The 17,120-nt window shown below is 38.0% G+C and overlaps 1 protein-coding gene across 9 annotated transcripts in view; it reads right to left on the bottom strand.

Moving 5' to 3' along the window:
* The window catches only part of TSGA10 (testis specific 10), a 109,870-nt gene that overhangs the window by 77,457 nt on the left and 15,293 nt on the right, over positions 1–17,120 (bottom strand). For 3 of the 9 annotated variants that reach the window (XM_033125405.1, XM_033125407.1, XM_033125406.1), the window contains exons 2-3: positions 8,993–9,121; positions 501–716 (exon numbers count right to left, since the gene is read on the bottom strand). Coding sequence is in view for 3 of the 9 variants with exons in the window: in XM_033125404.1 (XP_032981295.1) it covers positions 501–716; positions 8,993–9,121; positions 16,963–17,019 (402 nt within the window). In the remaining 6 variants the exon portion in view is untranslated. Of the gene's footprint in view, positions 1–500; positions 717–8,992; positions 9,122–16,962; positions 17,085–17,120 lie in introns of those variants that run through there. The other 6 variants (XM_033125404.1, XM_033125401.1, XM_033125409.1 and 3 more) reach the window with 4 other exon arrangements.

Genomic DNA, 17,120 nt, shown 5'->3' with positions numbered 1-17,120 from the left:
AAGTAGATTTAAATCTTGATCAGTAGCCAGATGTTAACTCGACTTATTGTGATCATTTTGCAATATATACAAATATCTAATCATTATGTTGTACACCTGCAACTAATATGTGATATGTCAATTACAGCGCAATTTTAAAAAAATCCTTACCTGAACAATAATGAATGTCAACTACAACTTTATATATATATATATATATATATATATTTTTACAAGAAGCGGAGTACAGCATTAGGAATAGAGACAGTTAAAATGTAATGGCTGTGTGCGATGTCAGAGAGAGTGGATGGGGGCGGCGCGTTGTCACTGTGTGAGGGATATAAATGATAAATGTCCAACTATTACATTGTTTTGTGCACCTGAAACTAATTTAAAAAAAAGTTATTAAAAAAAAAGAGAGTTATCCTAGGGAAAAAGAATTATAAATAAATAAATAAATAAATAAATAAATAAATAAATAAATCACCAAAAAAAATCCTGATCAGTAATAAACCTAATACCTTTGCTTCTTCAAGTTCCTTGTCGGCAGTATCCACCACAAAATTTTTCTCTTTTTCTAGTTGCTCTGCTAGTTGGTCAATTTTAATTAATTCTTTACAAAGATGCTCATTGTGGCTGGTTAAATCGTCTATTTGACTGCTTACCACCTTCTTACTATCCAAGAGTTTCCTAACATATTCTTCCAAGCCATGATTTGTCTGTTTGAGATCTTCAATCTGTTAGAATTAGAAAGAAAAAAATCACATTAAAACATTTCCTTAGCTACCCTCTGAGGAGAACCAGGTGACTGGAATTCGGTAGGGAGTGCTTCCCTGGCAAGGAGACTTCTGTGTATCTTTATTTTACTTTCTGAATTTGTGCCGTGTGAATGTATTACCTATCTGAAAAAATACATTAAACGAAAATTTAAAGGTTTATATACAGCTATATCTGTCAAGACAATTTAGTTTGATTTAAAAAATAACTTAATTACTATTGATTTTTAACAAACTATTAGAAAAATAGCCAAATATTTGTATCTACAAAAAAGGAAACCACGTGTTGAAATTTTTTATTTTAATAATATCATCAATTAGGCATTCTTTAGAATTAAGTTTCTAATTATTGTTATCAAAATATGTTACGCTTTAGAAAAGTCCCTTTGAACATATTAACAACTTACTTGACTAAGCTAAATACCAAATCAATCGTTTGCTGACTAATGTGGAGGACCACAGCTTTACTTCCCAGCCCACTATCAAACCATCAATGGACGAAAAAAAGGGCCTTTTCTATCACGAAGGTATCCAAACGCCTTTAAAGAAAAAATAAATATATTAGACCCACTGAACAATGACTATGTCAGGAACTATGGTAATTCCTAAGATACAATATAGGTTAGGTACCTCAAAGAATTTAGTGTTTACTTGAGAAAAATACAATATGTTAAGTGCCAGAACAGAAGTCTGTATGAGATACAGTGGTGGCATAAAGGTCCTTTTCATAGTATTTGTCTCTCTCTCATTGTGTATTTGACAAACATTATTGAGCACCGATTATATTCAAGACCACTGTGTTAGTACCCTGTGAAGATGTAAAAAGACAGGAAAAAACAGTCCTCGGTCTGTAAGAAGCATCCAAAATTGTTAAATCCCTCAACATTATTCTTAGTTTCTAACACTATTCTTGCCCTGACCTTGCCCTTTTCAATTCATTATAGAGATAGCTTTTTCCAAACAATCAAAATCAACAGTTTTCTCTAAAAATGTAAACTTTATTTATAATTTGTCACATATAAATAAAACATCCAAAGGTCATGAATTTAACTAAATATTCTACAATGACATTTATTAACTCAATAAATACATACCCAGAAGCACTATAAAAGCCATTATTTTAATCTAACTCTCCCTTTGGTATTTTGTAAGGCACACTAACTTGTGAGATTTAGAGGTTGAAGAGTTTGAATGATCAAATCCAGGAAACAAGAAAAAACTGAAAAAAATTTTAAACAACAGAAAGGGAAACTGTAAATGCACTAATTCCTTAGCTGAGTCTTTATCAACACTGGCCAGAGTTGCAGCAATACCTCCCGCTCTCGTCTTTTGGCCCTCTCGCATATACAGCTAACAAATTCTTTGAAAATGAACATTTGAGGTAACTCCTGTAAACCCCACATGGTGCTCCATCACACTGAGATTAAGATGAAAACATGCTATTTGTGTTCCCAGCCCTATATACTTGCTCCACCTAACTACCACCATCTGCAGTATAGACCTGCATTCCAGACACGCTGTAAGAAACAATCTCACTAAACTCATTTTAAAACCTGTTATTAGGGAAGTTATTGAAAACGTGCTAGACTATGTCACAGGACCCTCTTTATAGAATCCTTGGGGAAGACTTTGCCCAGGTCTCAATTTCAAGAAAACATGTACTTCTTTTGGATACCTGGTCTGTTCTTACCCTATAGGACCGTGAATTATTTCAATAAAATTTCCTTTTTGCCTTTGCCTCTCGCAACTAGTACTGAAGCCTGTGCAGTGACCTCCTGTCTGTTTGCTATTCTCATCCCCATGCCTTTCACTAAGTTTCTTTATTTTCCCCTACTCTTATTATCTAAGCCATTTTCATTACTAGTACTTTTTTAAACTACAGGATGTGGGATACACAGATAAACTTCAATCTATCTGCTTATGTGTCTTCTTGTCTTCTGTTCATCGCTTCTATAATGCCACATTTCTGAGCAACTGGAGCACACTGAAAATGCTTGCTGACCTCCCGTTGCACCAGGAGAGGTGAAATGCTTCTCCTCCCTGTGCTCCTATACAGCCTTAGTTTTATCTTAGTGTTTTATGAGATGTATTATGATCATTTGTTTACTTAGCTGTCCCTTCCACTAAATTCTAAGCAACTTTAAAGGGATCATGTTTCTAATTTCTTGTTCAACATAACTCATTTCTGTATCATTTATTATATATCTAGCACACGATGAACAAATTGTTATTAAATAAAAGAAATAAATTATAAATAACTATGTCTAATGTCAAGCCCTACTTTTACTCAGTTCTAAGACACAAGGACTTTAGAAGAGGCAGTTTGGAGCCATAGGAAGGACGTGGGCTTTAGACTTTGGCAGACAGGTTTAAATCCCACTGCAGTCCTTTACCAGTTACCTAACCTTGATCCATATTTTCTTGATCCTAAGAGATGCATCTGACCTCATAAAAAATAAATGGAGGCCTCTTGAGTCTCGTCTGTTAAATGGAGAAAATATCTACAATTTGCAGGTCTGTAGTTAGAGAGATACAACAGTTAAGATAATAGGTACTCAAAAAGTAGTTTTTAATAAAAAAAAAAATCTTTTTCTTTTGAAAGTACTAAAGTTGTAACGTAGTAAAGAGAGGTCTCATGAGCCCTTAACCCGGTGTTCCCCCAATAGTTACATCTTAAATAATTACAGTACAATACCAAACCCAGAGCTCTGACATTGGTACAATGGGTATATATTGTTCTATACCATTTTATTACATGTGTAGATTGCTGCAACTACTACCTCAATAAGATATAGAACTATTCCAGCACCACAAAGATCGCCCTCCTGTTACCCCTTTAGAGTCACATCCTCCCCCTCCCCATCCTTAACTCTTAGCAAATATGCTCACCTCTATAATTTTGTCATTTTGAAAATGTTATATAAATAAAATCATGTGATAAAGATCATGGTATGTGATCTCTGACATTAGCTTCTTTCTTGGCACAATGCCGTTGGGATCTATCCAAATTGTTATGGGGATCAAACGGTGCATTCTTTTTCTGCAACTATTATATGATCAAATGATTTTTATCCTTCCTTTTGTTTATGTGGTGTATCACATTAATTGATTTGCAGATATTGAACCACCCTTGCATCCCAGGAATAAATCCCACCTGATCATGGTGTATGATCTTTTCAATGTATTGCTGAATCCAGTTTGCTAATATTTTGTTGAGGATTTTTTGCATCTATGTTCATCAGGGGTATCGGCCTATAATTTTCTTTTTTTGTAACGTCTCATTCCTCTTTATTGCTGAGTAATATTCCATGGTATGGATTACCGGTTTCTTCACTCATTCACCAATTAAGGGAAATTTTAGTAGTTTCCAATTTGGAACTATAAATAAAGCTGCTATGCAGAACTATATACAGGTTTTTGAGTGGATATAAGTTTTCATTTTTCTGGAATAAACACTCAGGAGTGCAACTGCTATGTTGTATGGTAAATGTTTAGTTTTATAAGAACTCAACCACTTTCCAAAGGGAAATACATTTCCAATTCCCACGAGGAATCTATGAATGATCTGATTTCTCCTCATGTTTGCCAGATTTGGTATTGTCACTACTTTTTGGTTGTTCTTATAGGTGTGCATTATTTCATCATGGCCTTAATTTGTATTTCCTGTATTTAGAAAGGCTAAACAGCTTTGTATATGTTTGTCAACCACATAAACTTCTGTGAAATATATCTTCACATCTTTTGCTCATTTTCTAATTGGTTTGCTTTTTAATGTTGAATTTTGACAGTTCTAGACATGATTCCTCTGACAGAAACATAGTTTGTAGCTTGTCTTTGCATTCTATTAACAGGGTCTCTCATAGAGAAAAAGACTTAAATTTTATTAAATCTAAATTATCATTTTTTTCTTTTATGAATCATGCTTTTGGTGTCATGTCCAAGAACTTACCAGGACCAAGGTCCAGAAGATTTTCTCCTATGTTACCATCTAAAAGTTTCATAGTTTTACATTTAAATCTATGATCCATTTTGGGTTAATTTTTGGATAAGGTGCGAGGTTTAGGTCTAGGCTCATTTTTCCTCCTAAAAGATATCCAACTGCTCCAGCAGCATTTGTTGGAAAGACTATCTTTGCTCTACTGAAGTGCATTTGCATCTGTCAAAAATCATTTGGCTGTACTTGTCTAGGCTATGTCTCGATTCTCTATTCTGTATTACTGATCTATGTGTCTATCCCTCTAGCAATACCTTTCAGTCTTGATTACTATAGCTATACATTAAGTTGTGAAATCAAGGAAAATGAATCTTTCCACTTTATTCTTCTTTTCTAAAGCGTTTTTGCTGAGGTTTTGATAGGCATTGCATTAAACCTGTGTTTTGATTTGGAGAGAAGTGACACCTGTACAATACAATTCCGCCCAATCCATGAACATAATGTCTCTCCATTTGTTTCACTCGCCTTTGATTTCTTTCATTAGCACTTTGTAGTTTTCAGAATACCAGTTCATACTCATTGTTTTATTCACCTGAGAAAGTCTTGATTTTCCCTTCATTTCTCACAGATACTTTCTTTCCTTCTAGCACTTGAAAAATGTGCCATTTTATTCTGACCTCCATGCTTTCAGATCTGCTATCATTTGAATTGCTTTTCCCCTATAGGTAAAGAATTGTTTCTCTGCGTACTTTCAGGAATTTTTTTTTTGTCTTTAGTTTTTACAGGTTTGTATATGAAGTGTCTTGGCATGGATTTATTTGGGAGACTCCTAATAGGTGTTCACTCATCTTCTTTAATCTCATATATCTTTTGCCAAATTTGGGGACTATTTAGCCATTACTCTTTCGAATATTTTTTCAGCCTCACTCTCTCTTACCTCTCTTTCTGGGACTCCAATGATCCAAATGTTAGATCTTTTGTTATAGTCCCATCTGTTCCTGAGCCTCTGTTTGCATTTTTTTCAATCTGTTTTCTCTCTGTTGTTCAGATTAGGTGATTTCTATTTTCCTATTCTCATGTTCACTGATTCATTCCTCTCTCCTCTCCATTCTGTTGTTTGAGAACATTAAATTTTTAATTTCACTTACAAAATTTTAAACTTTTTTATTGTGGTAAAATATGTACATATGTCATAAAGTTTACCATTCTAACCATTTTTAAGTGTATAATTCTAGTGGCATTAAGTACATTCACAATGTTGTGCAACCATTCCATATCCGTTTCCAGAACTTTCTCGTCATCTAAAACAGGAACTAAATACCCATTAAATAAAACTCTCTATTAATTTGCCTCACCTAGGTACTTCATATAAGTGGAATCATACAATATTTGTCCTTCTGTGCCTGGCTTATTTCACTTAGCATAATGTTCTTACGGTTCATCCCTGTTGTAGCCTTGTGTCAGAATTTCATTATTTTTTAAGGTTGAATAATACTCCACTGCACGTAATACATACTACATTTTGTTTATCCATTCATGTGTTGATGAGCATTTTGGTTGTTTCCACCTTTTGGCTATTGTGAATAATGCTGCTTTGAACACTGATGTACAAATACCTGTTTGAGTCCCTGCTTTTCATCTTTTGGGGATAAACCTAGTGATGGAATGGCTGGATCATACAGTAATTCCACATTTCACTTTTTGAGGAATTGCTAAACTATTTTTCCACCATGGCTGCACCATTTTACATTCCCAGTAGCAACGCTGCACAAGGGCTCCAGTGTCTTCACATCCTCACCCATACTTGTTATTTTCTGATTTTTTGATAATAGCCATCCTAATGGGTGTAAAGTGATAGCTCAGTGTGGTTTTGATTTGCATTTCCTTAATGGTTGGTGAGGTTGAACAGCTTTTCATGTGCTTATTGGCCATTTTGTATACCTTCCTTGGAAAATATCCGTTCAAGTCCTTTGCCCATTTTTGAACTGGGTTGTTTTGTTACTGTTGTTTAGTTGTAGTTCTTTAGATATTTTGGATATAATCCCTTATAAGATATATGACTTGGAAATATTTTGCCCCATGCATTTCTAATAGACTTTTTTAAGAGCAGTGTTAGGTTTATAGAAAAGTTGATCAAGAAATAGAGAGAGTTCCCACATACCTCTTCACCCCACATACACACAGTTTCCCCTCTTATTTACATCATATACTAGTGTGGTACATTTGTTTCAGTTGATGAACCAACACTGACACATTAATTAAAGTCCATAGTTTATACTCGGGTTCATTCTTTGAGTTGTAGATTCTATAGGTTTTGACAAATGCATATGACATTTATCCATTATTATTGTATCATACAGAGTAGTTTCAATATCCTAAAAATCCCCTGTGCCCCACTCACTTCTCCCTCATTCTAAATCCCTGGCAACCAGTGATCTTTCTAAAGTCTCTCTGTTTTGTCTTTTCCAAAAAATCATATAGTTGGAATCAAACAGTATATAACCTTTTCAGATTGGCTTTTTTCACCTAGCAATATGCTTTCAAGGTTCCTTTATGTCTTTTTGTAGTTTGATAGCTCATGTATTTTTATCAATGAATATTCCATTGTATGGATGTACCAGTTTATCCATTCACCTACTGAAGAACATCTTGGGTGCTTGCAAAATCTCCATTTGGTTCTTTTCTTTGTGTCCTATATCTTTGCTGAGATTTTATTTTTTCTTTCAGGCATGCTCAAAATTGCTTGTTGAAGCTTGAATATGATGGCTGATTTTAAATGCTTGTCAAATCACTGTAATATCTAATTCATCTCTGTGTTGGCATTTCTTGTCTTTTCTCGCTGAGGTTGAATCTTCTTGTAATGAGGAGTGATTTTTGTTGTTGTTGAGACTTGGTATTCTATGACTCGGCTCCTGTATTTTAGTCGGCTTCCTCTGACACTGCTCCAGCTAGAAAAGGGGGACACTGCCTTTGTCCTGCTAGGCGGGGGCGGGGAGGAGTCCAATTTCTCCACTAGGTTTCCACTGATACCTGGGAAGTGTGGGATTCTTTGTTTCTGCTGGGCAGGGATGAGAGATGACGCCCCACTAGGCCTCTGCTGATACCACCACAGCTAGGAAGAAAAGAGGTACCTCACACATGTTCTCTACCACTGTGGGGAGGGTGGACTTGCCACCGCTAAACTATTTTAGCAGTGGGGGGTGGTAAAAGTCTGAACTGTATTAGGTCTCCTCTGACACGACCCCAGCCAGCAGGGGAGGGGGCACCTCTTACTACCAGGTGAGGGTGGATGTCCAGGCACCTCCACGTGGTCTCCACTGACACTATGGGGATGGGGACTTTCTTACTGTCTTGTGGGCACAAAAGTCTTCATTCGCCACTCAGCCTTCTTTGATACCTGTCAGGATGGGGGAGTTTGAGGGGTGGCTGCAGCGCCTTGTCACAGCCTGGCAAGGACAGAAGTCTAGACCGGAATGGGGCTACCGTTTTTTCCACTGTGTTGCTTAGAGTAGGCAGTTACTGTCTAAAAGTAGTCTGCCTTGCTAGGCTGCCCCTTTCTTAGTCTGTTGGTTAGTGAGGAATGGCTTTTCTGAGACCTTATTTGTCTGCACCCACTGTTGTTTCTGGGTGCCAGTTTTCCAGCATTTTGTCTGTAGTATATGGAGCAAAAAAAAGATCCAGGAACTCACTAATGTATCACTCATTGCACGTTGAGATCCCTAGCCAGTCTTCCTTCTTCCTCCCACCTTTCAGTGTTCTATGTTTTAGACATTATGTTCAGGGTTTTTAGCTGTACTCAGTGGTAGGAATAGGGAAAAGTTAAGTCTACTCCATCTTCTCTGAAGAAGCAGTTTATTTTACCAGTCTTATTAATAGCTACACCACAAATCAGGCACCAGGAGAACTGAAAAAATACTGAACTTGGAGTTCAGAGAACTGGGTTCAAATTCTAACTAACTTGGGAATTCAGAGAAATCCTAGCTCTGTCACTCACTAATCCAATATCATAACCTCTAGGAACTTCAGCTTCCATATCTATGAAATGGAAATAATGTCACTATTTCACAAAGTTGGGATAAAGCAAGATTATGTACTTAAAAGCACCTGACACAACACTCGGCACTACCGCAAACAATAGTTTGCACTCACAGACTCTGAATCTCTGTGTATCAAAAAGGCTAAGATAAAAATGGAAAAATTCCATAAAACGAGCACTGAATTAGTATTTATTCTCCATCTTTGTGTTTTAAAATAGGCCCCATCCCAAATTAATTTAGGGAAACACATATAAATTAAATGTAACCTGTAATTTCAGTGTGGAGATGAATTTATCTTGATTTCTCACTTCTTGTTCTAGCTGGAAAGTATTTTGGTATTTTTCAGCTTCAGAATCTGGAGCCCCTAGACCAAAATGATGTTCTTTGGTGGTAACCTGGTGGAAAGAGTGAGAATAACACTGAGGCATTCGGTTTAAAACAGCTTGATGATTTCTCACAACAATCAATAAATTCTGAAAATTAACAACATTCTTAGATACATTTTCTCTTGTTTTTAACCTTGTCCCACCAGCGATGAGGATTTCAGCAATCTTTACTTTCTTAAAATTTTATGTTATAAAACTTTTTCTGGGGCCGGCCCGGTGCCTCAGGCGGTTGGAGCTCCGTGCTCCTAACTCTGAAGGCTGCCGGTTCGATTCCCACATGGGCCAGTGGGCTCTCAACCACAAGGTTGCCAGTTTGATTCCTCGAGTCCCACAAGGGATGGTGGGCAGCGCCCCCTGCAACTAAAGATTGAACACGGCACCTTGAGCTGAGCTGCCGCTGAGCTCCTGGATGGCTCAGTTGGTTGGAGCGCGTTCTCTCAACCACAAGGTTACCAGTTAGACTCCCGCAAGGGATGGTGGGCTGCGCCCCCTGCAACTAACAACAGCAACTGGAACTGGAGCTGAGCTGCGCCCTCCACAGCTAAGATTGAAAGGACAACTTGAAGCTGAACGGCACCCTCCACAACTAAGATTGAAAGGACAACAACTTGACCTGGAAAAAAGTCCTGGAAGTACATACTGTTCCCCAATAAAGTCTTGTTCCCCTTCCCCAATAAAACCTAAAAACAAACAAACAAACAAACAAAAAACCCTTTTTCTGTTTTTCAAATATGAAACTACAATATTGAATATGCTTTTCAAAAAACAATGCCTCTCTTATCCCCTTGGTAATTACTGTTCTAAGGAAATATGGGTCAGCAGCACACTGAGTGGTCAACCTCCAGGCCTGTTGTCCCGTAGAGTAGCTCCTGGCTACCTGTTTATTGTTGCTTTTGTATATTAACAAAAAGCTTTGCTACCCATATCACAAAGGGCTAACTTCCCTAATACACAAATAATTCCGATAAACAAAAAAAGGAAAAGAAATACCCTAACAGAAAAATTGGCAAAGAATGTGAATATTTCACATAAATAAATGGCTTTTAAATACAATCAAAGATACTCAATCTCACCATTTAGAGGGATACAAATTAAAACACTGGACACCATTTTTTAACCATCACATTGGCAAATATCAAAAAGTTGGACATATAACTTAGCATTCTTATACATCACTGGTGGCAGTGTAAATTGATACAGCATTTATGGAGAACCATTTGTGTACAACCTAGCAACATTACAAATACACACAGCTTCTGTACAAATAATTCCATTTCTAGGAATTTTCCCTGCATAGTACATATTTGCACATGTGCAAAATAACAAGTGTTAAAGACGTTTCACTTTAACATACTATACATAGTCTGCTTTGTGCTTTTTCACTTGACAATGTAACTTAAATATTGTGTAATTTAGGGAACTAATTTGTTCTTTCCCTGAATCAAGGCTGCCTTTATGTTAAAGAAGAGAGAATTTGCTACACGCACCCTAGACATCTCCTGGCAACACGGCTGCTATTCTCCAAAATCTAGTGCTCAGGGTATTATAGGATCAGAAACCCAGTCACTAACCCTGTGTTACAATCTGTGCAATGCAGCACTTAGCAGTGTGACAGATTTATCTTCCTTTTTCCTTTTCCCTAAACAAGACACAAATCTGCTTTTCTCTTCGTCATTCCAAAAGTTACTGCCTCACCTGGAACTAAAGTATTAGATCTCACAGACTATTTCCAATTAGAATAATTTAAGCCTTTATGGGTTAGGCTGAAATCCTAACTACCATTTCTTACATAGTTCCTGTTGAAAATGTGTTCCTAGTCATAAACATTTGACTTAGAATAACAGAATCAAATGACTCCTCACTACAGCAGCACTTTCCAAATTTCAGTGAATATACGAATCACTTGGGAATCTTATTAAAATGTAGATTCTTATTCACAGTAGACCTAAAACACTGCATTTCTAAAAAGTGCTCGGGGATCCCTACTTGACTAGTACAGAGACTACAGCTGAATAGCAAGGATCTATTTAAGTAAAGTCTAAACCTGCCTAGCATTCAGAGTTCTTCATAATATGATCCCTCCCCATGTCTCCAAACTTATCTCCTACTTGACACCTCCAAGAACCCCTCTAATAAAGACAATCTATTCCAAAGGACTCCACACGTTCTTTATACGGTCATGTTATCTTTTGTTCATAAGCCTTACTTACCCTCACCCTTTTCTCCATTTAACTAAAGGTACTTTTAAGACTCAGCTTGAATTCCATATTCTCTAGGAGGTTTTCTCTATCAGCTCCATCAAATAGTGATCCCATCCTTCTTTGAGACTTCTGTATATATTCGTTATAGAACAATTTATGTAGCTATTTGTTTTTTTCTGGATATATCTTCCTCACACCGCCATTAGAATCTGAAGAACAAGCAATGTCCTAGAGTTCTCTGTACTCCCCCCAACCTGCACAGAGTTCTTTGTGTAATAGGAAGGCATCATAAAAATTTGTGGAGGTTGATAATGAAGCAGTGTACTAAAGCAGATAAAACTGAACTTTCCTTCTTCTCGTGAAGACAAGTGGGGATTCTATAAAATTTCCTCCTTACACTCTCACAGCAGAGGTTATGAATAATACGGCAGTCAGCCCAATGTCTACTGCCACTTCAAGTACACGGAAGTCTATAAGCTTTGCAGCAGAATCACAGAGCACGATGTAGACCAAGGCACAGATGTCTGGGATTAACTGTGAAACAGTTCCAATTCTCCTCTTGATTCCCTGCTTTTTCTTCTTCACTTAATTAAAAATTAAATTAAAAATAAAAAAATTACCTACCAGGCTAGTCTAGAAATTAAAAGTCGGAAGAGACCAACAGTCAATGTGACAATTGTAAGCAATCATATTAGACTTGCTACTTTAAGTGCTTTAGCTTTGGAGGCAATAAGAAGGGAGAGAAATCAGAGTACCTGAAATGCCCTTGCCTGGCCTGTCACCTGAATATCCTCCATCTTCCCACAATCTCTAAATGGAACTAAGGATGGAACTTCTGTTCCTGTACAGATCACAGAGAAAGCAAGAAAAAGTACAGTGCAAGCAGCAAGCTGTCGTCATAGACACCCAAGCTAGAATCACAGTCACTGTCGCTGGGAAGCACCAGGGCATAGGGGTTAAGGGCATGTTTTTCAGCATCACACTGCTTATGTCCATCACACTCGTTCTGCCGCTTCTCAGCTGCATGGCATGGGCACGTTACTCCTCTGGCTATGGCTTCCTCATCTATCAAACAGGGATGGTAACAGTACTTGCTCATAGAGTTGTTCTGAGGATTAAATGAGTTAATGTACGTAAAGCACTCAGAATAGTGCCTAGCAAAAATAAATGCTATATGTATTATTATTCACAATTACTATTATTATTAATTCTTCTCACTGACTCAACTGACCTAAATGGCCATCAAGTCCTACTGATCTTTTCGCTAAAATCTCTCTGAAATACATTACTTCCATCCCTACTATCATTATTTCAGTTCATACCTTGAGACTGTCACAGTCACATTTATTCATTTACCAAACAAATTTATAAATAGCTACAATGAAGATGAACCAATATTAGATTCTGGGATAGAAAGATGAAAAACAAATACCTACAGTTGCAACACTCCCTGAATCTAGGAACATCCAGAACAAGTAAGTCAGAAATTACAGCACAGCATGAACAGGGCCCCATCAGCGGAATGCACACGATGCTAAGGGGATACAGAGAAAAGGACTACAAAAAAGCCTGTCTGACTTCTCTTTCTCCCCCAAATACTTAGAATACATTTTCCATGTTCCAAAAAAAACTATGAACACACCCCAATCGAAGCACGTAACACATCATATTGCGTTTACTGGCTGTCCACAGCCATTGCAACTTTAACATGTCTTAAAAACCCTGCATGCCTGCTCTCAGCCCTGCCTCCCCTCCGTTCCTTCCCAGTTTTTCCATGTCAAGTGGCACCACCATCGAGCAGTGCCCGAGGTCAAAAACCCAGGAGTTGTCTGTTTCCTCTTTCCCTGACCTCCATCAAATCCATCAACACGTCTTGTTGGTTCTAACTCCAAAATATACCCCAATCCATCCACTTCTCTACATTTTTATTACCACCTCAGTAGTCCAAATCACCATTGTCTCCCACAGGGATGACCGCCACCGTTTCCTAACTGGTCTTTCTGCTTCTACAGTAGCTCCCTACAACCTATTCTCCAAACTGAAATCAAAGCAATCATTAAACAGTGAGATCTTGCCCAAAAACACTCCAATGGCTTCCCACTGCAATTAAAATAAAACCCAAACGTTTTAAGATCCTTGGTGATTTGGTCACTGCCTTCCTGTCCCTAAAAAGACTTAGTACTCTTCTTTGTTCACCCACCAGCCTTATGGGTTTTCCTCCTGTTCCTCTATGTGCCAGTCTCATTCCTCTTTGAGGCCTCTGCCCTTGCCTTCCCTGTGTCAGGAACATTCTCTCCCCCAGCTCTTTGCATGGCTGGCTCCATCTTACCCCCAGCTATTTGGCTGATCTGTCAGCGGGCTTCCCTGACCTAAAGTAGCCTCTCTCCGACTCATTCTCTCAGTAGGTTATTTTTTTCACTAATGCTATTTGAAATTATATCATTTATTCCTTCACTTTTTTATGTCTGTCTCCCCCTACTAGAATGTAAGCTCCAAGAGATCTAGGCTTTTGTATGGTCACTTATATCCCTAATGCCTAGAAAAGTGCCCAACACAAAGTTGGTACTCAAGGAAACATTTTTAAAATAATGAATTTTGATGACTGGAACAAAGTAATTTTAATCGTAAGGATGGGGTAGGAGCAAGTCTGAAGAGGACTGATAAATGAATGAGTAGTAAAGAAGGAAGTAGAAAATTAGACTTCTTTTAGGAAGCACAATTGTGAGAAAAATAAACGTAGAGTGAAAGTTGGAAGAAGAGCAGGGTTGTCAAAGGGTCATTACAAGAGGAGAAAAACTTGTTTCTTTCTTGTTTTAATTTTTTTATTGGGGAACAGTGTGTTTCTCCAGGATCCATCAGCTCCAAGTCGTTGTCCTTCGATCTAGTTGTGGAGGGCGCAGCTCAGCTCCAGGTCCAGTTGCTGTTTTCAATCTTTAGTTCGTGTGGGGGGGGGGCCGGGGGTAGGGGGCGGAAGGGAAGGACGCAACCCACCATCCCATGCAGGAACTGAACCAGCAACATTGTTGAGAGTGGGCGCTCTAACCAACTGAGCCATCTGGCCACCCCAAAAAACATGTTTCTTAATTCTCTTTACATCAAGGACCCCTTTCAGAATTAAACAAAAGCCCTGGTCCTATCCTCAGGAAAATGCAAACACATACAAAACTTTACAATTTCAGGGGGTTCAAGAGCTCCCTAAAGCTCTTGTATGCCAGGTTAAGAAGCCCTACAGTATAAACACAATGAAGATTCTAAGACATAGGTTAACGTTAACTAATGCAGAATGACCACTGAGCTAAGAAGAAACCCAGGTAAAGGGTGTGCACTGTCCTCCAATAACAGAAAAAACAAGGTCAGATGAAGATTTAGATAAGAAGGGGTAAAAATATGAAAAAGTTCCTGCCTGGTAAGAATCTTAATTTTTAGTAAAAAAGGAGGTACAATCATGTGCTAAAAAGTATCATCAATGCTGAGTAAAATATCAGGTATAAAATATGTGCTCAACAAATGTTTACTGAATATTTTGATAGAATAATTGAAAACACTGGAGTATTTTATATGGGATTCTAAATTCTGGTTCCACAAAAGGTCAACTTGTTTTCTTTTTATAAAATTGTCTCTGGAAGTTTAGACTAACAGACACTGAAATAGGAAGGAATAGCCTTACTAACAGAAAGGTGTAGAAAACCACACAAAGTTTTATGAATAATTTTGAGACAGGGTTTTGTATTTATAATAAAAATAAGTCAATAAATGTTTTGGGAATTCACTTCAAACAAAATAGTAAAGCCACAATGTTTAACCTTTGTTATGAAAAATAATGCTCTCTAGTCATTTCATCCAAACTCAAGCTTCTCACTTCTCTTCAATCCAGATTATACTGTAAAGAAATAACTTGTCTTTTTAAAACAGCATAAAACAATGGCCTTAGGAGAGGTACCATTCATCAAGACCTTCTGGAAACATAAGAAGTGGTTAAATAGTTGTTTTCAAGAGGCTTTTCTGAAGTAAAAGAATTTACTAATATATAGACTGCTGTTGTTAGCATAACTAAGACATAGAACTACTTAATAACCAGCTCACTTCAAACGATTATCATGGAGTACACGTATAAGAAAGTTCACAGCAGTGGTGTTCACATTAACCAAAAACTGTAAAATCCTTAATGTTCAGCAAACGAAGAGTAGACAAATTGTGGTACCAACACTCTTACAATAGAAAACTAAACAACAAACTACAAGCAACAACACGAATAAATCTTAAAAACACAATGTTGAGTAAAGAAGCAAAATGCAAAGGAATACTTAGAAAAATTCCATTTATGTAAAGCTCAAAAACAAGCCAAACTTCAATGTGCACATTCACATACAAAGATGCACAAACTATACAGGAAAACAAGGAAGTGGCAATCACAAAAGTGAGGACAGTGGCTACATCTGGGGAAAAGGAGGGATGTGATGGAAAAAGAGAACGAACAGTAATGCTTGCTCTAACTGCCTCTGTATATGGAGCACTTTAAAAGCAAATTATCCTAAAACAAACTGAACTAAGCAACTGAAAAAGAAAACAGAAAGAGAGCCCAGAGAATCTCTACAAATGATTTTATGCTGGGGTATAAGTAGTGATTTTTTTCAGAAGGTAAACAAAATAAGATATATTTTGGAAGCTGCCCTTAACTAATGCCAAAGTTTATTGTTTAAAATAAATATTTCATTAATGTGCCTTCCTAATTATGTCCCACTAATTAAAACTGAATCGTTTAGTTCATCGATCAATTAAAATACAATAAAAAATGTTTTATCCTGGAGGCAGATTTCAATTATGTGACACTTTCCTTGTATACTTATAACTAACCTATTTTCTTCTACTTAAAAGCCAATTGTTATTCTATTTCCTCACAGGTAAACAAACTAAAAGTGTAGCTGAAATGCCAATAGAGGACATTTAAAACAATGACTATCCTAAGATATAAGAGCATGGAATTTAAGAAGGAAGATTCTGAGACAGTCATCTATGCGAACTTTTCCTGAAACAGCGATCCTTGAAAAAAGAAAAGCATTTTAAAGAAAAATGTGCATTTCTACGCGTATTTAGGTATCAGGGCCATGATCGCCAGTTACTCAATCTAAGTCTCCTATTTTTTTTCAAACAAAAGCCAGTTTACACTGCTTTTCCTATTATAATTTCTACCGAAATTCTATGAGATTTTCATGCAAATGCCTAGGTAATTTCGGCCCTTCACCTCCCAAAGTCTATAAAGAGGCTTAGAAGTGAGAGGTTGGGAGTCAGGATGAGCCAGGTTCAACTCCTAAATCTCTAACTGGAGCTCCACTCCAGAGCGTTTCTAAACAGAACAGTCCCCCCAACAACCAAGCGGAGAGCTGCGGCCCGAAGCGAAGCGGTCACCATAGGAACTGGGCTCCACGCTAATGTCCTAAGAAACCGCAACAGGAGCAAAGTTTGCTCCAGGAGGGCTTCCCGGGACCGCAACTCTGCCCGTTACTTTCCCTCACAGCGGCTCAAGCCGTGAATGCCTACCTCGGGGGTCACCCACAGCCCCCAACCCCCGCCACACCTGCCCTCTTGCAGCCGCCGTCTTCGGCCCAGGAGCTGCTTTACCCCAACCCGGCGCATTCCCGCAGCTTCTACCTGTAGGTCCGGGTCCTTGCCCGGGTTTCTCGGCCCGGAGTCCTCCCCGGAGCTCATCCCAGCGACTGCCAGGCCTGGGCCTCCGCCAGGGATCCAGGTCCCTCCCAGAGTCCATCCTCCGCCCTTTTCCCCTCCTTCCCCACCCGCAAATCGACCTG

This window comes from Rhinolophus ferrumequinum, chromosome 13 (genome assembly GCF_004115265.2).
Source record: "Rhinolophus ferrumequinum isolate MPI-CBG mRhiFer1 chromosome 13, mRhiFer1_v1.p, whole genome shotgun sequence".
NCBI lineage: Eukaryota > Metazoa > Chordata > Mammalia > Chiroptera > Rhinolophidae > Rhinolophus > Rhinolophus ferrumequinum.
Note: the sequence above shows the minus strand (reverse complement) of the source record. Positions and strands in the feature narration are given on the sequence as shown.